The sequence below is a fragment of the Staurois parvus genome, unplaced genomic scaffold, assembly GCF_062004578.1.
Source record: "Staurois parvus isolate SC_StPar_1 unplaced genomic scaffold, SC_StPar_1.0 ptg000282l, whole genome shotgun sequence".
Lineage (NCBI taxonomy): Eukaryota > Metazoa > Chordata > Amphibia > Anura > Ranidae > Staurois > Staurois parvus.
In genome coordinates this window covers 9,876,267-9,903,941 of record NW_028318078.1, presented here as the reverse complement: position 1 = coordinate 9,903,941, position 27,675 = coordinate 9,876,267, and the positions used below count along the sequence as shown (strand labels likewise).

At 41.8% G+C, this 27,675-nt stretch overlaps 1 protein-coding gene across 1 annotated transcript; it reads right to left on the bottom strand.

Annotated features, from left to right (window-relative positions):
* Positions 1 to 45: 45 nt before the first annotated feature.
* LGALS2 (galectin 2) lies at positions 46 to 26,971 on the bottom strand. Its single transcript, XM_089681934.1, has 4 exons — positions 26,816 to 26,971; positions 4,136 to 4,218; positions 2,711 to 2,870; positions 46 to 237 (listed from the first exon to the last, which is right to left on the bottom strand). The coding sequence occupies exons 1-4, from the start codon at positions 26,819 to 26,821 to the stop codon at positions 91 to 93; spliced, it is 396 nt and encodes a 131-aa protein (XP_089538060.1). The 5' UTR covers positions 26,822 to 26,971; the 3' UTR covers positions 46 to 90.
* Between the last annotated feature and the right edge of the window lie 704 nt (positions 26,972 to 27,675).

The following is a 27,675-nucleotide window of genomic DNA, read 5'->3' as shown; positions in this document are numbered from 1 at the left end:
GTACTGGAAAATCAAATAACAGTTTAAATGAAAAAAAAAAAGATCTGTTTTGCAGTATAATTTTTATTGAGCCAGTTAACAAGGGATTTATCATTCATATTTAAATGAAGTCACTTTGAAATCCCCTTTGACTGAGAGATATGTAAGTTTATCATAGCCATGGCGATTGGGGAAAGAGATTTCATGACCATCAGGAAGCTTCACGTCAAACTTGTCACCACCAAACTTGATTGAGAACTGCAATGGAAATAAAGCCCTGAGTTAAACTCTGCTTTACATAAAGAATTCAACCAATTAATCTGCAGCCGATTGGCATAACTGTTCCATCCCCTCCCTTGTGTTGCACACGTTTATTTCCTAGCTGTTATTCACCCTATAATTGGAATGTATCAGCGTGCATATTCTAAACATCCTAATAGGGGAAGGGGCAGGAAGACAACATGGCCTCATGGCCAATTAGCCTCTTTGTTGTGCGAGACTTGGACCACCTTTGAACTGGAAAAAAAAATCTAACGATAGATCTTCTTTAAAAATGCTTGTGCTTCTGCTGTGAAATGTGAATATTAATTACCCCAAAGAGCATGCAGCTACAGGGGTTAACTAGGGCTTAACTTTAAGCTGAATTACTGTGATTGTTAGGTCTGTGCAAATATTTGTATTGCTAGTGTTACGGTGGCCGCTAGCAGTAATCACTGTGTTCTCCCGGCAGGGATGGCTCCAAATGACACCCACATTCTACCATGGGTAGTATACAATAGCTCCACGGGAGGGATTCCCCAATCAACACTGACTGCGTTGATGAGGGAACCCAGCGATTTTCTTTCCTGCAAAATTGCATATTCTATGGCCTGCGTTACTCTCTGAGATCTAACTCCAACCTTTTTTTATTTGGATAAAATGGGGAAGAGTTAACATTTTTAGGTTTTATGTATTCCTGTGACCCATTAGGAAGATAATTCCTCATTCCCTGTTCCATTGACACCAGTACAGGAAATGACGGGAACAGTTTCCAAGAGGACAGGAATGCAGAAACAGCAATGAAAACATTGTCAAAAGTTCTAACTCCTTCCCAGCCTACTAAAAGGAGTTCTTACTATAACAAGAAGTGAGGGGAAATCTTCTCAATAAGAAAACAGACCACAATAAAAAACGCTCCCACTCCATCCAAAATGAAATAATGACCTGTTGTGCAGATATGCAGCATAAAACCACTGCATTTGTGTCTTTACTGCACTCTATACTAGATTTCCTGTAACAGTGCTCTGTATCTGATAACTGTAATGCTGTAATAAAGTGTTACTAAACCCACAAACAGGGTGGATAAAAATCAATGATTTTTTTTTTCTAAAATAAAAAAAATTAGATTTTTAAAAAAAAATAAAAAAAATTAGATTTTTTTTATTTAAATCGAATTTTTTGAATCTTATCAAATTTATTTTAATAAAATGCTTTTGGAGTAAAAACCCTAAAGATAATTTTCTATTTAAAATACATTAATAATTTAGTTTATTCAGCATTAAATGGAGCTTAGTTATGTAGCATGAGGCTGTATATTCTGCAATATTTACATTTTTGGTAAACTCATTCAATGAATCCAAGCTGAGATAACATGCACTGCATTGATGCATTCACACAATTTCACATGAGAAAAAACATGAAATAAAAGAATTTGAGTAGTTCTCCAACTATGTGTGATTAACCTAAAATCGGTTCTGATATCGCTGTTTTACTAACCTGACAGCTTATTACTCTAAAAAGGAAACCTTCATTTGGTTTGCAAATATTAAAGATTCTAACTACCAGCAAGAATGAGTCGGATTCCTTACATTTAAAGAGCACCTGTAATTTTAGATCCATCATGGCAGCGCCTGTTAACTGGCATCCACTTACCTGCTGCTGTCAGGTCCCTTACCTTGTTGTGTCATTGCTGCATCACCAGCCATCACATTAAAGTGAATGGGACTATCGGTAAATCAACAGTGGGTAAGAGGAGGAGCTGCTGCAGGACAGAGATCACAGCAGCTCTTTAAAAATTATGATTTAATTCAAGACTTTTCACTAGTGATTTAAATCAACTTGCTTTAAATCAAATCCACCCTACCCACAACAGTAAAATTAGTCTGTATATGCAGTAAAGCATGCTTGTTATGCTCACTGTGGAACCTAAAGGGTTATTCCTCTGTAAAAAGACTGTTTGATCCTGTCTTCTCTGATCCTCCCCTTCTACTCTCTCCTGTGGCAAGCTGCGAATGCTCAGTTTGGTCTGTATTGTTAAAGAGTTTTTTTTTTCCTTGGGAGCATGCATGTGATCAGCACAGGGCCAATCAGCATTGTCCAGACAGAGGGTCAGGGGTTATGCAGCTTCATAGGACAATTGGGGAGAATGAAAACTCCTCCTACGAGCTTTAACCAGTGCTTTGCTAGACATTGATAGAAGCCACAAGCCTACTCTAACTGTTGATGAAAAAAGGTATTTAGCAGTTCATATTTACTAAAATTATTGAATTTCCATATTCTGTGTACTGTGGAACACCAGACATAGTGAATGCAGGGTCATGGGTTTAGTAAAACTGTTAAGTGTTATGATGACATGCCACATGCAAGTAGAACCTGTTGCAAAGCAACCTTTACAGAACAATACAATGTTTATTTAAATGGCATCAGTATTTGATCATGTCAGATGACTTATTTCTGACCTCATCATACTGACCTTGACATCTGTCCCCGGAGTAAAACACATGTGTCCACTTCTTTGTTCTGATTCCCAGTTGTTGCTTCTTTTGGAGTTGCATACAATTACATTTTCATGTAGGCGTGGGTTAAAATGTAAACCTATATCACTGGCGCTGCGTCCCAAATTGAAGGAAAAGCTGTATGAACAAAGCAAAACCTCAGATACAGGGCATCAAAATCATAGATTTCAGGTATAACCATTCATGACCAACCTGGTCATATACATGGAATTATAGACAGTTTTGCCAATAAATTATTTCCTTTTTTTTTGCCATTTTGGACTCCACTGGGAGAGCATCATACACCCCAAAATACCTTCATTTATGTGCCCAAAGGGCACATGCTGTATGTATTGTCATCTTCCCCCACCCCTACCAATCCTGCCAGCAAATCTTGGCTGTCAAAATGCCACTGCTGTGTAAATCGAAGCTTCTAAACCTCAGGGTTCATCATGAAGGCCTTTGGTACTTCTTGCTTAGTCCAAAGGCTCCAGCATTCAGTAGTCTGTTCTTTGGCTAGGTGCTTATTCAGGAACTATGAAGAAATATAATCAGTAAACTGGGTTCCACTAGCTAAATGATTTGGTTTATTTTTTCAATAAGTTCTTGCTTTTTCTGTGCTCTCTGTTCATTTGTTATCTGACCTTTTATAATTGATCTTCCTAAGAGGAATATCAAATGTGGTGCCAGTCATATCTACGGTGCTGTAGAGGGCACGGACATGTAAAAGGACTCTAATAATCTAAAGGGATCTTCCATTCACAATACACAGCAGAAGGACAAATCTCCCGACGTGGCTATTGTATTTTGACAGCTGGCCATCTGATTGGATGCAGGCTTTGTTTGATTGACAATTTTCCACCCAGCTCTGTCGATTTTTCAATAAAGGCATATCAGGCGGGAGGAAGCCACCAGGGCCATCCACTGGGCAAATTTCAGCTAGTTCATCAGGAACCAGAAAATATTTGCTCTGTGTATGGCCAGATTAATACCAGTGATCTCTAGCAGTCTTGTCATGTTGCTTAGACAGAAAGAGGTGTACCATGATGGAGGCAGTTCTCAATGTGGCCCAGTAGATCAATGTGTAGAAGTATCAAAGAACAATAGTAAGAACATAAAGGATCTTAATTAAAATATCAAAAGGGCAGATTTGGACTACTCATCTCCAATTACTCACATTGTTTGGCATCTATACATTAATATACTGATTCAACGTATGAAGAGCAGGCACCTGCAGTTTTGTGCAGTGCTTGTTTTACCTGTTAGAGGCACCTGCAGTTCTGTGCAGTGCTTGTTTTACCTGTTAGAAGCTTTTTTAGAGTCATTTTACATGAATGTAGTCATCATATTCAGACTTATAGGAGACACAAGTGTACTATAGAATAATGCTACATGAGACTTACTTCTTGGCATCATCTGGGAGCTTTCCCTTCAGCTTCAGGCCTTCTCCAGATTTGATCTCCAAGTTCATAATTTCAAATTTCTCCTGATGGATGAATAGAATGGAAAAACATAGGAGACTATTTAAGGGTCTTTTTTTGGGGAGGGGGGGCATAAGATAAATCTCAACATCATTGTTTTAATACAACAATTTCACAAGTCAATATATCTTTAGCAGAGGTTGTTATTCTTCACCAACTCATTCTTGTCTTCTTTTTGTGTCCTAAAAATGGTCAGTTCTATTGGGAACGCTATTATCCTTAAAGAGATATATTATTATTTAAATAAATATTTGAAATTCCAGTAGGTTTAATGGTCCAGTTAAAGAATCATAGTATTGCCCCTCCTAGGGGCCCCTAGATTTCCGGGCAAATATACCAGCAGTGGTAATTAATGCAGACGTGTGTTCCCTTGAAAAAATGCATTTTAAATTCACTAACTGTAACAACCTTAATTTGTCTTGATATCAATCTTCTATAATACCCTGTAGAGAAGAACTCTGTCTGGAAGAGGGAGAAGCACTAGTTAGTGGTCAAGTGTGCTGCATGCAAATATGTTGACAAAAACCATGCCAAAAGGAAAAGAAAAGAGAGGGATAAGTACATCAGTCTGCTGCTGTTCTTCATTGTTAAGTCACAGGCTGGGGCAGGGAGATGAGCTAGCTATATTCCTGAACTGTAGTAGAAAGGCCAGGTCACCAGGCTACCTGTGATGTTTCCTAGGATTTTGTAAATCTTAGGATTTGATGTGATATAAAAATACAAGCCCTGTAACAATCTGTATTTCAGTTGTGCACTTAGGCTGGCCAAAGACGGAGCAAATTTCTTTCCTACAACCACAGACAGTGTTGACAGGGGAATCCCTCCCGCAGAGTCATTGTGTTCTCCCGGTGGGGGGCAGAGGTTGTTGGAGCCGGCCCTGCCAGGAGAACCCAATGATTAGTGCTAGCAGCTATAACAGGTGCTAGCAGCTATAACAGCCGCTAGCAATAATTTAATGTAAAACCTGGCAGGTTGGTTGTACCCAAGTTGATTAATCAATCAACTTGGGTACATTCAGCCTACCCATACATGGTTCGAATCTTGGCCAGTTCCTGCTTAACCGTCCAAGATTTGAACCATCTATGGCCGTCTGGAAGCAAAGATCCCTTTGTTGTCAAAAAAAAACATTTGAGCTAGATTACAATTTGCCATTGTACATTTAGGCAAAGACAAAACCTTCTGAAACAATATGTTGATAAATCAAAAATAGAGTTGTTTGGCCACAGTAACAGTTGAAATGTTTGGCACAAACTGAAGACCGCATTTTAGGTGAAGAACCTCATACCAACTGTGAAATATAGTGTTAAAAAGTTTATGGTTTGGGGTTAATGGCTGTTTCATGGCTTGGGCAATTTTTAGTCATTGGGTCAACTTTGAATTCTGCATCATATCAACGTGTGCTTGATGAAAATGTGAGGTCATCTGTTCAAAAGTTGAAGTTGAACACAAAAATTGATAATCTGCAACACACTAAAAAATCAACCAAGGAACAGTACAGAAAGAAGAAATGGAGGGTTATGAATTGGCCTAGCCAAAGCTCTGATTTTAATGCTATTGAAATGTAGCACTACCCTCTTAGGGGTTGCTAATGAATTTGGGTCCCCCTATAGCCTCACACAGCCAGTCATTTAGCATCTTCCACACAAGCTTCCATCCGTAGATAGAAATCAGTCCTTCAGCATTTGTTTTGTTATTAGGGGATTATAACTTAGATAGGGTAAGGGTTTGTAGGATGCCCAAGGAAACCGACATCTGAGGACAACTTCCTGAACTATTCACAACTTCTTTTCTCTGATACAATATCTGTTGAATTGCTAGCCAGCAGCTCCTAGTTTTATTACCCCAGACCCTGGATGAATTCCTCTTCACCCAGCAATCTGGAGACTTTCTTCCTGAGCAGGGGAGCTGGCTCCTGTTCCTTTAAATAAGGTGCACAGTTACTAGCAGAGGGCTAATCTGGTTTTCCACCAGAGTGCTCCTTCCCCTATCAGCCCAGGGGGTGCAGGTGTACTCACTCAGATCCTCTCCTGTACCACTTATGAGATGTCTGCTGCTACCATACCTATCAGCTGGGCTGCTCCTTCCCTGCAATACAGGTGGTCCTCTCTCAGGGGCCCAGTGAGTCCCAAGTTTTCCTTCTCTCCAACTCCAGGCTCACAGGCAGGCTCCATCCCACTAAGCCTCTTCGCAGCCTTCCACTTCCAGTCTCACATCTTCCTGTTCTTCTCTACACCTCTCCCTCCTCACTCCTGTTACTCAACATGCTCTTACACTTTTAAGGGAGTCCCAGCCCCTTGCCAAGAATTCTGTTGGGGATTGGCTGAGGTCCCTCAAGAGCGCAGCCAACCACTCCACAGATCCACCCACTGCCTCCAAGGCCCTCCTCCGAAAGCATCAAGCAGGGGGAAATTCCACATGGGCTGGCCTGCAGTGTCTCTCAGTCCTAACCAGAATTTGACCCCTCCGGCTATGTCACCTGAGCTTCTAACCAGCTCCCGACTGACCATTTCGGTCTAGCTCCTCCTAGCTGCACTAAGAAGGTACTACAGAAATATTGTGGGGGCATCTCTCACCAAGCAATCCACGGAAAGGCTCTGCCCCCTGATCCCTCCTTAGAGGATTTGATTGACAGCAGCAGGAGCCAATGTTGCTTGTTGCTGCCTCTCTGTCCTGTGAATGCAGGGAGAGAGAAGCTACAAACAAGCACAGTGCTGGATTGAGTGAGGACTACAGTATACAGTATACAGGGGAGTGAGGGGTCAATGCTAATACTTATCTTAATGCATGGAGTGCCACTTTAAATCAAGATTCCAAAATATTTTTAAATATAATGATTGAAATTTGCTACTGAAGCAGTCTGTGCATTTTTTTTTTTGTCTTTAATTTTTTTGCTGTCATTTGATGCCAAAAATTAATTTAAAAATGTACATCAGGATCATCTGAACATGAAAGTTTGGCTTTCATAGAGTGTTTTATAATCTAGTTAAAGCTATTTATAGGATTTGCCAAACTAAATAATTAGTTGAAGTTTTCTTGGCTTCGATAACCATTTCAAAGGGGAAATGACGGTATGCCTACTTTCACATCTGCTTTTTAACTTTGCCCTGAGACCTCTGGCAATAATCTTGAGAGGCTTTAAGAAAAAACGATGCCCCAGGTCAAATCTATACATCTCAAGAATTTCAGCAAACTTTTTTGCAGACTCTTCCCTTTTCTTATTCAACTTTGACAACACTTATCAAACCAATTGTGACGTTTAAAAATTCTGTTCAGTTATTACCTGCTCATTCTGAGGTCAGATTCACAAATATGTGTTTTGTTTTGAAAGCCCATTCAAATACATGGGTTGCCTTAAAGTGGTAGTAATTTCTACTTTTAGTCCTCATGCACACTGGACATTTTACAGCTCCTGTTTTTGGCTTTTGATATTTTTTTCTACAACCAGTAAACCCCCCAGCATGTTATCCTATGTGTCCATGCACACATATACTGTTATCAACGTTTTTTGGCAGGGGCGTTTTTTGGCTGGAAAAAACCCCAGAACTAGTGGAGCCTTAAGTTTTCTTTTAATGGTCCCCATGCAAGCTCAAGCATTAGTGTGCTAGTATGCACCACATACTAGCACATTATGACAAACTTACCTATAAATGGAGTTTTTCAGCAATGCACTGTCACCACTGCCTGCGCTTTCACCTTCACCCGGTCTTTCTTCTGGGTTTGTACTCTCCAGTGTTTGAATGTCCATGCCGCAATGACATCACTCCCAAGCATGCAAACGGGAGTCAAGACTGTGGCACAGTGCCATCTGCACTGACAGCACACTTAGTGTGCCCTGAATGCAGAACTACTGCGCATATGCTGGTGACGTCGCCAGCTGCACCCACTGTGAAGAGCTAAATGGCACAAGTTTAGAAGATAGTCACGGTACCCACAACAATTCTTATCATAACCTTACCTGTTGGTACAAGTTAAAAAAAACAATTTACTACCACTTTAACACAAGTATTGGTACACCACATTGGACCACACAAATGTGAACAGACTCTGAGTGTTTGGATGAAAAAAAATTCAGAGCAAGGCACTGAGCCACATAAATTTCAAAGGGAATTTCTGGCAGTGTTCTGGTCACAAGCAGTGAAATGAATGTCCCTTGTTTGTTATCACTGGAAGAAGTAACATTTTCATTTTCAGTCAGTTTTACAAAATTATAGTTGATAGCTGTGGGCTTGAAGGAGTGCCAACCACTAACATTGCTGAGGTCCTATACTAAAGGTTTAAAAGGTGTAACCTGGGCCACAATCCTTTTAGGATGCTTAGCAGGAGATCACATCCTCACTGCAGCTCAGGGCTCCCTCTCTTCCAGCTACTGACACAGCATAGAGAAGAAGAGGAAGTGGCAGCCATTTTGCTGGAGGAAATAAGCAGGACTGGGATTGGCTGACTTTCTGAGCAACCAGACTAAATCCCACCCAAGAGACAGAAAGAGGGGCAGAGCTGCAGAGAACTAGAGAAAAAAAAGGACAGTGGTGTGTTGCTGAGTGAGAAGACTCAGTATGATGGACTGTCTGGCACCCCATCTGGGTGCCTCCACCAAACAGTGCCTCCTGCTGTTCAAACCTTTCCAGCAGACCGATAGCTAATACCAGCCCTTTACCCCAAGCATTATACTCAGACAAGATGTGGAGATAAAACCAAAGAAATAACTGTTTATTTAAACCCATACACAACTATTTATTAAAACCCATACACATAGTGTATACTCCCAGGAGGACATTCCCCTCTTAGGGATATTACCATAGATAACATAAGATAAGGTAAGATGTACAATCAGTAAAAACAGTACAATCTAACCTTTAAACATTAATCTAATGCATTGTTTCTCAACCCTTTTTCAGCCAAGCACCCTTTAAAACTATGGACAATCTCAAGGTACCCTTTAACATTCTGCACAATCTCAAGGCACCCCATTCTAAAATGTAAAAAACTATTCTAATAGTTTTACAGAATGCAGCAACATCCACACACGTAAGACATCAAACGTTAGAGATGATTTCTTCTTCCAAAGCAAATATTCCTTTGCAAACTGGTAATGATTAGTATACAGTGTTTCTCCTTTAGTTTCTCTCCCCCATGCAGCTAATGTGACCCCACTGCTGATGAATAGGGGCAGGGAAGGAGCAAACAAACATGTTGTGAAGGTGCCCTATGCCCTCCTTATCAACTAATGATGTAATTGGTTGTTAGGATGGTGGCAGCTGGCAGGTTGTAAAAGTGAGCAATTAAAACCTGTGGCTTTGTGTAACTAAAAGACAGGCTTGATCCACCTGCTGGCTTGTATACAATTTTTGGTCAGTTTTTAAGCATATTGCCAAGGAACCCCTGAAAAGGCCTGAAGGCACCCCAGGCTTGAGAAAGGCTGATCTAATTAACAGCTAGGCACCTAGACAAGTCTTATGAGTATGGCTCGTAGTCACAGGAATGCCCCACCCTGCCTATCTTGTTTAACTTGTCTACATCCTGGAAAACATATCCACGATAAGTCTTGATTAGCCAGGGTGTGTCCACCAGGATGCCCAGAAACAGTTCCACAGCCCTGGGTACATAAAGTACTTTACGCTACTCATTTCCAGGGACGGTGGAAGGATTTTTGTATACACAGGTGCATTTTGGTGCCCCCACCCTCTCACCATTCTCCCACCCCACCCCCCATTTGGAATGACACCAGAGTTTGTAGAGTTCTTCCCTATATTGGTGTTTCCCTCGCTCCCCCCTTAGGGTCCCCAGTTGCACTTCCCTCTTACATCATTGTCCATTCCATGCATGCAGGCTTTAGGGCACTGTAGGAAGACTTGGGCAGGATGTAGGACACTGTAGGATGGTGGGCTGTAGGGCACTGCAGGTTGGCTCGAGCTAGGGCAGGATGTTGTTCCCTCCTCTCCCTCCCTCCTGTCTTCTTCAAACTATTAGAAACAGGTGCCAAGCACTTTGACGCCACGCTCACCCTCCTGTACCCACCTGTACCCACCACACTTTTAATGCAAAAAACCCACAATATAATACCCAATTGTTTGGTAAAATATAACAGATGATGTTACGCTGAGTAAATAGATACCTAACATGTCACTCTTTAAAATGGTGCACGCTCGTGGAATGACGCCAAACTAAGATACTTAAAAATCTCCATAGGTGACACTTTTTTCAAGTTATTAGTGTAGAGGTACAGAGTAGGTCTAGCACTAGAATTATTGCTCTCTCTCTCTCTCCCTCTATAACATACCCGGAGATATCTCACATGTGTGGTGCAACCGTGTATGCATACATGTACATGATTTGGTGGCAAGTGGTTAATTATAAATGCTATCAAAGTGCTTTGAAATTAGCAAAATCTCAATAAAACAAAATATCTTGCATAAGCAAGCATGAACAAAGTAAAAATATCCATCATATAAGCGTGAACCACAAAAACGTGCAATGTAATATCGAGAATAATTAATATATGTACTGTACATTTAAAAGTGCTAGTACAGTATATAATATGCATAAAACAAACATTTCATGCAAAAAGTCCAATAAAATGATGCAGTGATAAGCCTGTGCAGATTCACTGCAAGCTGTTTGCACTGACTTCAGTGTACCATCACCAAGACAGAGCACACAGCATATGCTTGTCTGCTGGATATTTGCAGCCACTTTGCTGAAGAGGTGACAATGCAAGTACAGTAGCTTTCTCCCAAGAGAGTCCTTTCAACACTCCACCCGATCCAGTACCAACTAGAAGCAACTCTCTATATGCAAAGAATAAAGCACACTATAGTGCAAAATGTGCTGTAAGTACATCAGTTTAATCAAACACCACAGTATGTCCTGGTCGTTTGCGGTTGGTACTGGACTGCCCTTGGGAAAAAGCTACTATACCTGCATTGTAGTTGCAAATATCCGACAGATGACAAGCACACATGATCTCATAAGTTAAAGAGGTCAAAGTTTTTGCCCCCCCTCTCCTTAGCTGCCTTATGCTGGCGCCAGCCCTGCTCATTTCTAAATGTCCCACCTCAGATCCAACTTGGATCTAGGTCACCAAGCTGAACATCTTTGGCAGAAATAATATAAAAAGCTAAAAATATAAAGTTGGTAGTAGCTGGGGCAAAAGGGGCAAATGCTACATGATGCAGCTCTCAAGGACCAGCTGGGGCAAGATAAGCACAAGAAGAATGCTGTATCCCTGGCTGTTCTGGGGACTTTCTGACCGTATGACCCTGGTAGATACTTCTGGACAGTTAAAGGGTTTCAGGACCCGGCTCTCCTACATGCTTTGACCAGGAGAAGCTGACAAAATGCTGTCTCCTCCATGACCCATAATCAGTAGGTAGAAGGCTAGTCCCCTCCAAAAGTCCCTTTCCCAGTTGGGTCTGTCACACGCAGCAATATATGTCAGCACACAGTGCAGGTGCAGGCTAGAGAGGCGAGCCCAAGAGTTTTGTTCTACCTTTCTCCATGCCTCCAGGGAAGATGTGCTGGTGGAGCAGAGGTGTCTAGAAGTAGAGTAAGCTGACCCAAAGCCATGATCACCCAACTTGGGGCATACTTCCCTGAACACGAGTATCACGCTGTGCAGCGTTCAGTTCTGTTCAGCTGCAGCATATTTCAGCCTGCCATAGATTTTGACAGGTTGCAGACAGCAGAGGTGGATGCTGCACCTGAGCCTTCCTGGTACATAAAAATGCTAGCATTGGATGTACAGTACAGAAGTTAGTTCCCCCATTGTAAGAGGCGTTAAAGGACAAGTTCACCTTTTATAAAAAATAGGCACATCTTTTTGCAGGTAAAAAAATGTGCATTTAATATTATTTTTATATTGCAACCTGTAAAGCATTGCACCCACAATCAACAAATCGCAGGTGCATTGCCAGGATCTTGCAGGCTCTCAGTAATCTGCCTTGCTTGTACCTTCCGTATGGGCAGATAATTACTGAATTACAGGAAGAATCCGTTAACAACAATGGCGCTCCCTAGCACCCTTGAATTTCATTGAGAACTACAAGCTGTCGGCCGCGGTGATCAACAGTACTTGTAGTTCACTTATTCACACTACTATGTGAATGAATGATGTGGCTGTGTGGGTGGAGCCCACATGACCGCTCTGTTTTTAAATTATGGCAGCGGGTGTGGGGAGAGGATCCCCCGCTTGCTGTCATAGAGACTGGGGATCGGGGGGGAATTAGAGGAGGAACATGTTGCATCCTAAATACGGGTAGAACGTGTACCATGTTCAAAAAGTAAATGTCCTTTAAGAAACCATACAAGATTCATTTTTGAATTTTAAAAGATTAGCCAATTCCCCTATCCACACATTCAATGTAGACGGGGAAATCACTCCCACTGTGCTATTGTATTGTACCGGTGGGGAGACCCACCAGCAGAATACAATGATCAGTGTTGCCGGCTATAACCGACGGCACTGATAGTTCAGGAAAACTCGATAGGCTGGTTATACAGAAGTCAGTCGGTTGTACAGAAGTCAGTCAACTTGCGTACAATCAGCAAGCCTATACATGGATCGAAATTCACCAGTCCCTGCTGAATATGCCGAAGTTCCACTCATGTATGGCCTGCTTTAGATATGCCTTTGTAAATATTTGAGCAACAACAGCTTGCGTGATGTGGACAATAGAATAGCAATGAGGGCCTTGGAGTCACAGCTAATAAACATGAGGTGTCTCTCCCCACTATCTTTATTGCCATAATAAATAGAAGAGACTATGATATCTTGTAAAGCCATAAACAAGTGTAGAAGAGATAAGGGTACCACACTAACCATCTGTTATTTTGACATGAAAGATGTGATGAGTGGGTTGGTACAGAGGGCAAACTAACAAGTTTATTTAAACCCCAACAAGTAACTTCTCTTTTTTTGCACCTGTTGGTCTGTTGAATATACCTGTGAATGTGTTTATTACAACTGCTTGATAAGTGGAAAACTGTTAAACCAGACAAATTAATGGAGCTCCGAACTTCATGTAGCGAGCTGACACAAGCTGTGCAGTGGAATAACGTCCTTACAGTATGTCTTCAACTTACAAGCCGACCTCAATGCACGGTTTAATTGGGCAACAATGTGGAAAATGAGGTTTAACCGCTTCCCGCCCGGCATATGGCCAGATGGCGGCCAGCAAAACACCTTGTCTCTCTGGGTGGACGCCATATGGCGTCCTTTCAGGCATGCGCAGTTTGCTTGCTCACAGAGACGCACAGCGGCGCGATCTGTCACCGGCCATGTACCCCGGACAGATCTGAGTACCAGCCCCGTTGCCGGTACCATGTGACCTGCTGTGACCAATCACAGCAGGTCACATGACAGTTGTATACAATGGATGGCTTCCTGTCATGCCATCCATTGTAGCTAGCTGTGAATGGTCACAGGGATCACATGCACAAGCTGGGCCAATCACAGCCCAGCTGTGTCATGTGATTAGCTGTGGCCAAATCACAGTTAAGAAAAAAAAAAACCTGAATGAATCAATTTTATTCAGGTAAATGCTTGCTTATATAAGTAATTCTTTGCTATAAGCAAATTGTGTAAAAAAGAAAATATAGATCACTTCCCCAAAGTAGTACAATGTTACTATGGTAACATTATATTACTTTGGTCATAGTGAAATATGAAAAAAAATCTTAAAAAAAGAAAAAATTTAATAAAAAATAACAAAAAAAATTAAAAAAATGTAAAAAAAATTATCAATTTTTTTCGTTCTGTCACCAGTCAGTGTCCCTGATCACTGTACTGCACTGGTACTGCACTGTAAAAAAAAAAAAATAGTGAAAATCATTTTTTTTATTTCTTCATTTCCAAAAAATTATGACAAAAAAATTACAACTTCAAAAAACTCGCCATGCCTGTTATGAAATACGTCGGACTGTCTACTTTGCAAAAAGGGGTAATTTGGGGGATTTCTGTACTGTTCTGACATTCTTTGACCTCAAGAAATGAGATTGGCTGTCAGCACTTCAGGATTGATCAATTTTCAGATATACGTATACCATAGTTTGTGAACTTTATAACTTTCCTACAGACTAAATAAATACTAATTTGGGTTATTTTCACCAAAGACATGTAGTAGAATACATCTCGGCCTAAATTTATGAGGAACAATTATTTATTTGCAAACTTTTATAACAGAAACAAAGAAAAACGTGGTTTTTGTTTTTCAAAATTTTTGGTCTTTTTTTGCTAATTTAGCAAAAAATAAAAACCCCAGCGGTGATTAAATAGCACCAAAAGAAAGCTCTAGTTGTGTGAAGAAAATGATAACATTTTAGTTTGGGTACAATGTTGTATTACCGTGCAATTGTCATTCAAAGTGTGAGAGCGCTGAAACCTGAAAATTGGCCTGGGCAGGAAGGGGGTAAAAGTGCCCTGTATGAAAACGGTTAATGTTGATAAATATAAGGTTATGCACTTGGGAGCTAAGAATATGCATACATCATACATACTGGGGGGGGGGGGGGTACAACTGGAGGAATCAATGGTGGAGAAGGATCTGGGAGTTCTGGTAGATCACAAGCTTAACCTCCCTGGCGGTATTCCCGAGTGTAGCTCGGGGTAACATTTCAGTACCAAAAGCGGTAACCCCGAGCTACACTCGGGCTTACCCTGAGGCACTGCTCCGGCATGTGTTCTTCACTTACCTTACCCTGCGCTCCCACGATGTGTCCCCTGCAGCGTCCCCGGCCATCTCCTCCGGCCGATGCCGGCATCCGGCTTCTGTGTCCTGTCCCTGTGACGTCGGGACGTACGGGCGCCGCAGCCGCCGGCGGCGGGAAATTTAAAAATTTTAAAAAATGTCATTTTTTTTTTTTTACATTTTACCTAGTAAAACATTGCTGTCTCAACCAATTTCACATACATATTGTCCCTAGTGCTTTGTCCTGCGCCCTGCCTGCATTTTGTCTGTTCTTTCTGCCTGGAAACTTAGAAACGTCCATGGCGTCCAAAAAGTGTCCCTTTAGGTCAAAAGCGGTTTAGACCGGCTAGAGAACAGCGATAGTAAATCAGAACCACTTGCAGAATTGAGTGATAATGATTCGTGGGGGAAATTCGTCATCAGACACTGAAAACGATTTTGCGACTGAGCTCAGCAATGTGCGAACTTGGCGCTCTATTTCACATTTCAGTGTTTTTGGTTTGATTATATTATTGAATTAAATTTTTTATTATTTTTATATTATTTTTATGATTATTTATTAAATTATAATTTATGATTTTGTGTTTCAAATTTTATCATACCCGGGATGTTTACTAGACTCTTGTTAGGACAGATTTCAGTGAGTTTTTCCTAAAAATTACAGCCTACAATAAAAAAAATACATATTTCCATGCAAAAAAATGGTACCGCTTTCAGCACCAAAAATCTGAAATAATCATACCGCCAGGGAGGTTAATAATGGCATGCAATGCCAAGCTGCGGTTTCTAAAGAGAGCAAAATCCTCTCTTGTATTAAAAGAGGTATAGACTCCAGAGAGAGAGAGATATCATTTCCCCCGGTACAAATCATTAGTACAACCTCAACCTCATACGGAATATGCAGTTCAGTTTTGGGCACCAATTCACAAAAAGAACATTGGGAAACTGGAGAAAGTACAGAGAAGAGCAACCAAACTGATAAGAGGCATGGAGGAGCTCAGCTATGAGGAAAGATTAGAGGAACTGAATTTATTCTCTCTTGAGAAGAGGAGATTAAGGGGGGATATGATCAACATGTATAAATACATCAGTGGTTCATATAGTGAACTCGGTGTAGAGCTATTCACCCTGAGGTCATCACAGAGGATAAGGGGGCACTCTTTATGTCTGGAAGAAAAGAAATGTAATCTCCAAACACGGAAAGGTTTCTTCACAGTGAGAGCTGTGAAAATGTGGAATAGACTCCCTCAAGATTTGGTTCTGGCCAGCTCAGTAGATTACTTCAAAAAAGGCCTGGATTGTTTCTTAGATACACAGAATATAACTGGATACTAACATTTATAGGTAGAGTTGATCCAGGGAATATATGATTGCCTCTCAGGGGATCAGGAAGGAATTTTTTTCCCTTCAGGAGCAAATTGGATCATGCTCTGGATCCTCTGGATCAACTGTGGGTATAGGATTATAACTTCTTTTTTTTTAATGGTTGAACTGGATGGACTTTTGTCTTTTTTCAGACAGGCTATGTAACTATGTAACTATGTAACACTAACACGGTACCTCTGATGTACTCAAAATCCCAAGTGGTGTTATCAACCCTGACCCTTTCACCTCTGAACTACAGAATACCTGCCTCTATAATATGAAGCTGAGGTGATGTTTTGTAGTTCAAATCCACAGTGACCAGCCTAGAATGATAATCCTGCTCCTTCATAGATACTTCGGCTACTTCTTGAATTATACCCCTGACCTTTAATAGAATAAAGTTGTATCTGGACCTCTTAGCAGTCATGTGGCACTTCAATTTCAAGTTTTCTTACATCACACTACAAGCCAAGAAGACTGTGGAGATCCTCTGGGGTATAGAAGCTGCTTGCCCAGGAACCAAGTCATTTACACCAACATTAATACCTTAACTGCTTGCTGTCCAGCTACTGTAGAAAAAAAACGGCCACAAGGTGGCACCGCTGGGCAAAATCACGTTTTAAAACATCATTTTGCAAAACAGGCAGGGGGCGCGCGTGAGTCGCCCCACTACACCCTGTCATCCTCGGGTGACCCTGAATTTGATTGGCTCCACAAAATTCAGCCCCTCGCAAATCACCTTAACCAAAAATTTGCAGATGTCTATACTCCCCAGGAAAACATCTGCGTTGATGCGTTCCTGATTAATTTTTCTGATCGCCTTGCATTCAAACAATTTCTCCCCAGCAAGCGTGCCAGATATGGGGTCAAGGTGTAGAAGACCTGTGAGAGGGCAACAGTCTATACTTATAAGTTTAGGATTTACGAGGGAAAAGATAGTCATGTGGAGCCCCCTGGATGCCTAGACCACATAGGGAGCAGTGACAGGATAGTTTGGGACTTGGTGTCATCCTTTTTTCATATGGGGTACCACTTATACGTGGACAATTTTTATTCAAGCGTGCCACTATTTAGACATTTGTACAATCTTGGAACTGGCGCATGTGGCAAAGTGTGACCTAATGTGTGCCCACCACCAATTCATTTATTTTAAAAATCATACAATGTGATTTCCTGTTTTTTTTTTTTAATTCTATCTCTCAGAGTGGGAATGCACCTACAATGTGAATTTCAGACCCCTCCATGATTTCTAAGTGGGAGAACTTGCAAAATCACAGGGTGTTCAAATACTTTTGTTCCTCACCGTATATACCCAACAAGGATCAGCGACGTACTGGTACATCACTGGACTTTGAATGGTTATACCAGGATGATGCCTACAGCTGCAGCCGGCAATCGGCTTTCATGTAAAAGCAATCCTAGTGGCTAATTAGCTGCAGGATTGCTTTTACAAGCAGTGGGATATGATGCCCCCCCTCCCCTGCTGCCTTCCACGGCCTTCTCGGGCAGTCCCGTGCCATCCTGAGAATGCAGCCAGTGTTTCTGCCAGCTCACCATGAGCATTTCATCACTTCAGTTTCACAGGATATAAACAGCGCCATTTGTAAATTGGTAAAGCATCTGATCACACCAATTTTGGTTTGATTAGATAATGTAAGGGCAGAGGAGATATCTAGAGCCTGATAAACCCCAGATTTCTCAAAAAAGAAAATATGACAATGCCCATTGAAGTTATAGGGGATATTTGCATTCCCTGTGATAGCATTAAAAGTGATTAAATAAAAATGAAAGGTACAGTGTAAAAATAATTAAAAAATCAAAATAACTTAAAAAAAAATAAAACTCGTCCCTTCCATGCACGCACACCTGTGTGCACAAGCGTTGACCCTGTGCCGTTATGTAAAGAGCGGTTGCACCATGCATGTGAGGTATTGCCCTGGATGTCAGATCAAGGGCAGTAATTCTAACACTAGACCTCCTCTGTAAATCTAAAATGGTAGCTTTTAAAGGCTTTTAAAGCGTTGTCTATGGATATTAAAAATGTATGCAGTTCGTCGCCATTGTATGGGGCATGCGCAGTTTTAAAGCATGTCATGTTTGGTATCTACTTACTCGGCATACCATCATCTTTTATATCTTACCAAATAATTGGCCAATATATTGTGTTTTTGTGCAGTAAAAGTAAAAAAAGTGTATTTTTCTTTAAATTGCTTTTGAAAAATCGCTGCGTGAGTACTATGTGCCATAAAAAATTATAATACCCACCATTTTATTCACTAGGGTGTCTGCTTTAAAAAATATATATAATGTTTGGGGGTTTAAATGAATTTCCTAGCAAAAATACAGATTTTTTTAAAGTGAACAAAAAGTGTCAGAAAAGGCTTGATCTTCAGATGGTTAGAAGAGTGAGTGATGTGTGGCATACACTTCTAATGCTGGGCATAAAACGCCCCCACCCCCCAAAACGACCCCTTTTTGGAAAATAGATACCCCAAACTATTTGCTGAGAGGCATGTTGAATCAATAGAAGAATTTATTTTTTTACCACAAGTTTTTGGAAAATGCCAAAAAAATTTTTTTTTTTTTACACAAAATTGTCACTTAAATGATTTACTGCTCACACATGCCACGGGTATATGTGGAATTACTCCCCAAAATACATTTTGCTACACGTGAGAGAGACGTTTTGGCAGTCTAGCCAAGTACAGGACACCAAAATCCAATAAGCACCTTCAGGCTTTTAAAGGACTTTATTTCCTCATTACACTTCCAGACTACCTATCACAGTTTCAGGGGCCCTGAAATGCCAGGATAGCACCTAACCCCCCCAAATGACCCCTTTTTGGAAAGCAGACACCCCAAGGAATTTGATAAGAAGCATGGTAAGTATTTTGCAGATCTCATTTGTTGCCACAAGTTTTGTAAAATGAAGAAAAAAAACAAAAACATATTTTTTCAATTTTTTTTTAATATATCAAAACCTTGTGAGAAATTCCTTGGGGTGTCTACTTTCCAGAAAGGGGTCATTTGGGGGAGTTTGGTGCTATCCTGGCATGTCAGGGCCTTCGGAACTGTAATAGGTATTGAGGAAGTGAAATGAGGAAGTTACGCACCTTCAGGCTTTCAAAGTGGTCATTGGATTTCCTAACCCTCATCAACACCCTCTCCGCCTGTCCTCGCCGGCTCTTCTCCACTTTCAACTCCCTACTCTCTCTCCCCCCCCACCCCCACCCAGTACCTCACTCACCGCCCACGAGATTGCCAATCACTTCCAAAACAAGATCGACGCAATCCGTAAGGACATCGCCAATGCTCAACCTACCTCCCCACCTAGCCTCCCTCCCACTATAACCCCATCAACTCTCCCCTCCTCTGACCTCGCAACCGCCCTACCCCCCACCACACCTAACATCCCGCCCACTATAACCTCCCCAACACTCTGCTCCTTCAGCCTTGCTACCAGTGTGGAGGTCACTAAGGTCTTCTCTGAAGCCCGCCTCACCACTTGCCCCCTTATCGCTGTCGCCACACAACTCCTCCAGTCACCCTCCTCCTCCATCCTACACTCTCTCACCCACATCATCAATCTCTCCCTCTCTACTGGCGCATTCCCCTCCCCCCTAAAGCATGCGCACATCACCCCCATACTCAAAAAACTCTCCCTGGACCCCACCGACCTGAACAACCTTAGACCCATCTCCCTGCTGCCATTTACTTCCAAGCTCCTTGAGCGCTTAGTCTACAATCGCCTAAGCGCCCACCTCACTGACAACAACCTCCTCGAAGCCAGTCTGGCTTCCTTCCCCTACACTCCACCGAAACCGCCCTACTCAAAATCACTAATGACCTGCTAACCGCCAAAGCTAATGGCCACTACTCAGTCCTCTTACTCTTCGACCTTTCCGCGGCCTTCGACACAGTTGACCACCCCCTCCTCCTTAATAAACTACACTCCCTCGGCATCAGAGACTCCACTCTCTCCTGGCTCTCCTCCTATCTATCCCAACGCTCCTTCAGCATTACCTATAACGCTACCACCTCCCCCTCTCTCCACCTCTCTGTTGGGGTCCCCCAAGGCTCTGTCCTCGGGCCCCTTCTCTTCTCCATCTACACCTCCTCCCTCGGCAAACTGATACACTCCCACGGCTTCAACTATCACCTCTACGCCGATGACACGCAAATTTACCTCTCCACCCCTCGCCTCACCCCTTTAGTCTCCGCCCGTATCACCCACCTACTGAACGACTTATCAGACTGGATGTCGCTCTATTTCCTCATATTGAACCTTTCCAAAACCAAGCTCCTGATTTTCCTCCCAGCCCGCCCCCACCCTCCCTATTACGACCAACAACGCCACCATCAGTCCCACCCCACAAGCCAAAGTCCTAGGTGTCACTCTAGACTCAAACCTGTCCTTCCAACCCCATGTCCAATCGTTGGCAAACTCATGCAGGCTCCAACTCCGCAACATCTCCAAAATACGTAGGTTCCTAACCCCAGACACTACTAAACAACTCGTTCACTCCCTTATTATCTCACATCTGGACTACTGCAACTCCCTTCTCACCAGCCTACCTCATCACAGACTATTCCCACTTCAGTCTATCCTGAACTCAGTGGCCAGACTCATCCACCTTACCAACAGCTCCGCTTCTGCTACCCCCTCTGTCATTCCCTCCACTGGCTCCCGATTGCCCAACACATTAAATTCAAACTACTAACACAGACATACAAAGCCATTCATAACGCTACCCCAAACTACCTCACCGACCTGATACCCAAATACCACCCAACCTGTACTCTTTGCTCCTCACAAGACCTACTACTTTCTATCTCCCTGGTCTCCACCTCCCACGCCTGACTGCAGGACTTCTCCAGGACTTCCCCCATCCTCTGGAACTCACTACCCCAATCCATCAGACTGTCATCTACCCTCCTCACCTTTAGGTGCACCCTGAAAAACCCACCTCTTCAGGGAAGCCTACCTCGCCCTCACCTAACAGCCGATCTCCTCCACTCCTCCTACCACTCCATCCCTCACAGCCACTTCCTCCTGTACCACTATCCCCTCCCTCCTAGATTTTAAGCTCAAAAGAGCAGGGTCCTTGACTCCCTCGTGTTTTGTTTTGTTACTGTATTGTCTCATGTTCTGTCCCCCACTATAATGTAAAGCACTGAGCAAACCTTTTAGCGCTATATAAATACTGTATAATAATAATAATAATTGGATTTCAGGCTCCTGTATGTGGCTAGGCTCCCAAAAAGTCTCACACATGTGGTATCCCCAAACTCGGTAGAAGTAGCAGAATGTAGTTTATGGTGTAATTCCACATATACCCATGGCTTGTGCAAGAAATAACTAATTTAAATGACAACTTTGTGTAAAAAAAATGTTTTTGTAATTTTCCAGAAACTTGTGGAAAAAAATAAATCTTACATGGACTCAATATGCCTCTCAGCAGATAGCTTAGGGTGTCTACTTTCCAAAAAGGGGTCATTTAAGGGTGTTTGTACTATCCTGGTATTTTAGCGCCTCAAGAAATGTGATGAGCAGTCAGAAAGTAAAAGCTGTGTAAATTCCATTATCTATACCATAGTTTGTAGACGCTGTAACTTTCACACAAAGCAATAAATGTACACTTACTGGGATTTTTTTTATCCAAAAACATGTGGCAGAATACATTTTGGCCAAACTTTATGATGAAATTTTTGTTTTTTTGGATATTTTTTATGACCGAAATGAGAAAATTTTGTTCACGTGCCCATTAGTGAAGCCTGTCAATGCCCATCAGTGCCGTCTATCAGTGCCTCCTCATCAATGCAGTCTATCAATACCCATCAGTGTCACCTATCAGTGCCAACCCGTGCCACCTATCAGTGTCAGTCAGTGCCACCTATCAGTGGCCATCACTGCCACCTATCAGTGCCCATCACTGCCGCCTATCAGTGCCAATCAGTGCCAGTCAGTGCTGCCTATCAGTGCCCATCGGTGCTGCCTTTCAGTGCCCATTAGTGATGCCTGTCAATGCCAATCAGTGCCACCTATTAGTAGCTCCTCATCAGTGCAGTCTTTCAATACCCATCAGTGCCACCTATCAGTGCCAATCAGTGCCACCTATCAGTGTCTCCTATCAGTGCCGCCTATCAGTGCCAATCAGCACCACCATGATACAATGATCAGTGCCAGTCAGTTCAGCCTATCAGTGCAAGTCAGTGCAGCCTATCAGTGCCACATATCAGTGCCCATCAGTGCTGCCTTTCAGTGCCCATCAATGATGCCTGTCAGTACCTAACTGTACCGCCTATCAGTGCTGCCTGTCAAGGCCCATCAGTGCCACCTATCGGTGCAGCCTCATCAGCACACATCAGTGAAAGAGAAAATTACTTATTTGCAAAATTTTATAACAGAAACTAAGAAAACCTTTTTTTTTTTTTTCAAAATTTAGTCTTTTTTAGTTTGTTAGCAAAAAAATAAAAAACCCAGTGGTGATTAAATACCACCAACAGAAAGCTCTATCTGCTGGTTTGGGTACAGTGTTGCATGACTGTGCAATTGTCATTTAAAGTGTGACAGTGCTGAAAGTTGAAAATTGGCCAGTGCAGGAAGGGGGCAAGTGTAAAAAACTTAACTAATAGTTTTACATAAAGCACACTTGTTGGACACCCAACGTTGTCCTTATCAGATGATAGCATCATTGGTTGTTAGAACGCCAGTGGCTGGAAGGTTGTAATGGTGCACACTGAAAACCTGTGGCTTTATGTAATTACAAGGCAGGCTTGATCCACCCCCTAGCTTGCATACAATTTATGGGCAATTTTTTGTCATTTTTCCAAGGCACCCCTGAAGAAACTTGAAGGCACCCCATGGTGCCTGACACATTGGTTGAAAACATCTGACAGTTGGGGACTCTCTCCACACTCATATGTGGTAGTGCTGGATGCCTGAGCATACAAATGCCAAGCACCAGCACTATCACATGGATGGAAGGGGATTAAATGACATGCTTCCCCATACCCAAATGTACCAGATAATTTTCGTCACTTCTGCTAGTTGAACAGAGCTGAATGTGCTGTGGGTGGGGTGTCATTAAAGCGAAATAATTGACTTGCCCTGCATTATCAAACTCAAGTTGCCTTTTCAGAAGCAGGGAAAACTTTCAGGTGATTAAAGACTGAAAAACTAGCTGTATGTACATCTATGCTCCAGTCTGTTTACACCACATTAACATATGGCAACATCTTTTTGAATAGGATTGTTCATAATACATTAGTCGTATGGTGTAGGACACATAATACATATGATCCAAAGCTTATAGCGGAACTTCGCCCAAAAGGGGAAGTTCTGATTGTCTTCCTCCTCCACCTCAGCTCCTCTACCATCTCTGGAACATTTTTTTTGGGTTGGGGGGGAGTGTGTACCTAGTTTCAACAGAAGCAGAAGTTCTCCCTGCCCACAGCCTTCTGGGACATGTCACCATTCACAAAGTACAGCGTGGCTTGTGCATGTGCAGTAGGCAGCCGCCTGTGAAGTCTCAAGGAGTCACAGCCATCTGCCCACAGTTAACATGCCGGCCATCCCACCGCAACAGCTGTCAGCCTCTCATAGAGTCTGGCAGGCTGCTGGCAGCAGGGCTGGATGGTGCACCATGCCCTCCATGCCAGAGCATCATGCATCAGAGCTACCAAACACTCAGTGTGCATGGGTGATATGCAGGGCTTTTTTTCTCAGAAAATAGGTGTAGGTACCCCTTCTTCTGAGTTATGCATGTCTCTGCCCCTACCCCCTCTGAGCATGTCTCTTTGTTCCACCCCTACCCACTTCCCAGTACCGCCCATTTTAAAAAAATACAGAACAAAGTATCATTTTGTGGGACTAAACAATCTGTATGGAAATTAAGAAAAACAGTGAACTAGATCCCCTGCAGCCAGCAACAATAGACTCCCTGCAACAAAATACCTACTCAGCACCAACAGACCCCCCTCCCCCCCACAAGTACCAACAGATCTCCCAGACACCAAAATCAATAGACCCTTTAACAGTCAGCAACCACAGACCCCTCCCTGAGCAGTAGATGCCTCTCAGCAACAATAGTTCCCCACTACCAACAATAGACTCTCCCACCACCAATAGATTCCACAGCATAAAGAGATCCTTCAGCACAGCCCAGCACCCCTTGCCATTACATTCAGTGGTGGAGGTGCCGGAACTGCATTCCCCCGCGTTCCCGCTAAAAAAAAGCCCTGGTGATAAGACAGGGAAGTTGGAGGCCTATAGTACCACATAGTAATTATCTGGCTTTTAAGGACCAGTATTTTATCATTGGGATAAGGACCTGTACAGAAATGACATTTCAGCCTTGGCAAATGAGAAAATAAAAATTCCCTTCAAGCTAAATTCAGACCTTTGAGTTGTGGTAATACATGTTACTGCAATGCACAGCAACACACATACTGCAATGTGAACCATATTTTTGATGAAAAACAAAGTGCAGGTTGCACCAATAGGTCCATTGTGATGCATTGGAAGCTCGTTTTTAAAATGGGTTAACTGCCTAACATTTATGTACATACGTGGGTTAACGTACCACAAATATGTGAATCCTGCCTTACCATGTGTCCTAAGATGCATCACTTTTTTTTTTGTTTCATTAGGCAATGTATTATTGTAAAATATATTCGTTTTACTTTTATGTAACTTATCCTCAGATCTTAATTTAAAGATCTGAAAGCAGAACAAAAAAAAAATCATCACTAAACCACAAAAGCATCTGTTTACCTGAGGCTCCATTTTGCGTTTGGTCCCCTAACTGGCAGATAATCTAATAATCCATATGAGATGTCGGTCAGTTTGTAATACAAGGGTTTCCGTGGACCCTAAGGACGTGACGTTACCAAGATTCAATACAGCAGTGGGACATGAATAATGCCAAGCCTACAAGTCATATTTAAATACCTTGTTTCTGAGAGATGTATCCCCTTGCTGATAATTGACTCATTAGCAGTACACTGAATTCACATAAGGTATTTGTCAACAAAAGGTAAATCTCGAAGAAATCTTTAAAAATTCACACAAAGCAACACCCGAAATCTGTTTCCTTGGAGAAACTTAACTCTTTGTTGGCAGTCAACCTATTGGTACTTCACTGAACAGCCAATGAGTTATTTGCCAACAAGAGGTTAAATCTTTCAGAAACAGATTTAAATGGTTGTGTAGTTCTAGTCTAGTGCTTGTTATACACTAAAACTATTTAAAATTTTAAGAACGTTTGTTTGATTTTTTAATCATTAGTGGGGTCACTTCGATGTTAATTTTTTACTGTAATGATGACAAAATTCAAAGGAGCAGAATGGAAATTGTTTTCTCAATCGGTCAAACAGTCATGTGGTTTTCGTTTGGAAAAGTCCTTCTGTTTCAAAATCAAATGTTAAAAGCAAATGGAATTTTGAAATACTTTAAATGAAATCAATTGAACTGAGAAGTTTTGTACAAATTTTGCATGACGTTTGTACAAATGTTTGTTCAGAAATCTGCTAGTGAATGGCCAGGATAGGTCTGTTATAGGTTTTGTTAGGATGTGAATGTTCACATTTGACATAAATTTATTATAGTCTGTACCCCTACTTGGGATATTTTCCCCAATTGACAACACAAGAAGTGAGGGGGTCTCTCTAATAAGGACACTAACAGCAATACATTTTTCAGCTGAACATCTGCTGATTGGATGCAGTTGCTGTTCATCTGAAAAATTTCCAACAGGCTCCTCCTTCAAAAGTAGATCAAGCCACTGACTTTTGTTGAATGGAGCATGGCCATCCACTGAGTAAATATAAGCTGGTTCCTCAGGAACTCGCCAAAATACGCACAAGGGGTTATTTACTAAAACCGGAGAGTGAAAAATCTGGTGCAACTCTGCATAGAAACCAAACAGCTTCCAGATTTTATTGCCAAAGCTTAATTGAACAAGCTGAAGTTAGAAGCTGATTGGCTACCACGCAGAGCTGCACCAGATTCTGAGTGCTCCAGTTTTATCAAATGTAGCCCAGAGTGTATGGCCAGTTTAAAAGAACAGATTTGATGGCTGTAGAATAAAGTCAGCATGACAGAAGGTTCCTTTTCTGTCAATGGAATGTATACCTGCTGTAATACCAGGGAGCTTTTGTACCCAGAGTTGAGCTATAATCCAAATCAATGATTCTAAAAGCACTGGAGTCAAGCCTGGAAACTAGCATTTTCAGAAGCAGGCCAGGAATAGCAGCCTCAATACATCTGCTAGCACTGGTTTTCTGAGGGTCCAGCTACCCACAGCTCCAGAGGTTTCCATTATGTGTCCTCGTTCATAAGATGAATGACATCACACATACAATATAGAATGTGAAATGTCAATGTACATAACTACAGAAGAACTTCCCTATTAGCTACTATAATCACATAGGAAAAATCTTAGTAGGCACTCAAACAAACATCAAAACACACTTCAAATCATCATGGAAAAGGTGTAAAGGATCCCTATACTGAAAAAAATATAGAGATTGCTAGTGCTGAAATTAAACTTACAGACATGGTGGAGCACTGGAGGGCACAGGTTTTGGTGGAGCACTGGATGCCACAGGTTTTGTTGGAGTGCTGGATAGCTGCACAAAGTGACTCCTTACAGACTGCTACCCTTATTTATATCCCGTTTATTCATTCCTTCTGTTACAATTTAACTGATATTGATGTGGGTGCAGTTAGGACTTTGAACAGTGTCAGTTTCCTTCGTCTCTGTAAATTTGACCATTTCTGGGGGTGGTACTTGCTGTGTTATTACAGGGCAGTCATGGTTCACAACAATAGTGATATTACTGGAGTCTCCTGGGACAGGAATCAATGGACAATGCAAATGTTAAACAATTAGAAATGATGATGCGGTCTTGTCATTACAGCCACTCTTCTTGACCAGTCACGTTGAGCAGGATTTGAGAAAGTCAGCAACTATAATTAAGGAATATTTGTAAATATGTTTTTTTTCTTGAAGTTGAACTCTAGGCATATATAAAATACACAAAATATATAGAAAACGTGCGGCAAAGGAATAGATAATAAATTAAATGCTGCTGTTCAGAAATTGACTAAACATAAATATATACTCATAAAGTGATACAGCGCAAATAATACAAATAATAAAAATGTGAAAAAAATATATTAAATATATAAAATACACAAACTAATTCAGATGTATACTCATGAATAAATAATTAAATGTATTTTTTAAATAGTAGCAGTGTAAGAACCTAAATTGGACTTAGGGACCTATGTATAAAACGTTTGTTGTTCAGATGTAACAAAGATTTGTGCAGTCAGGGCAAAAATTGCTGTACTTCCTCTGTTATGTGTATACTAAAGTGTGGGGTCTTGTGAGCTACTATGGTGTATGC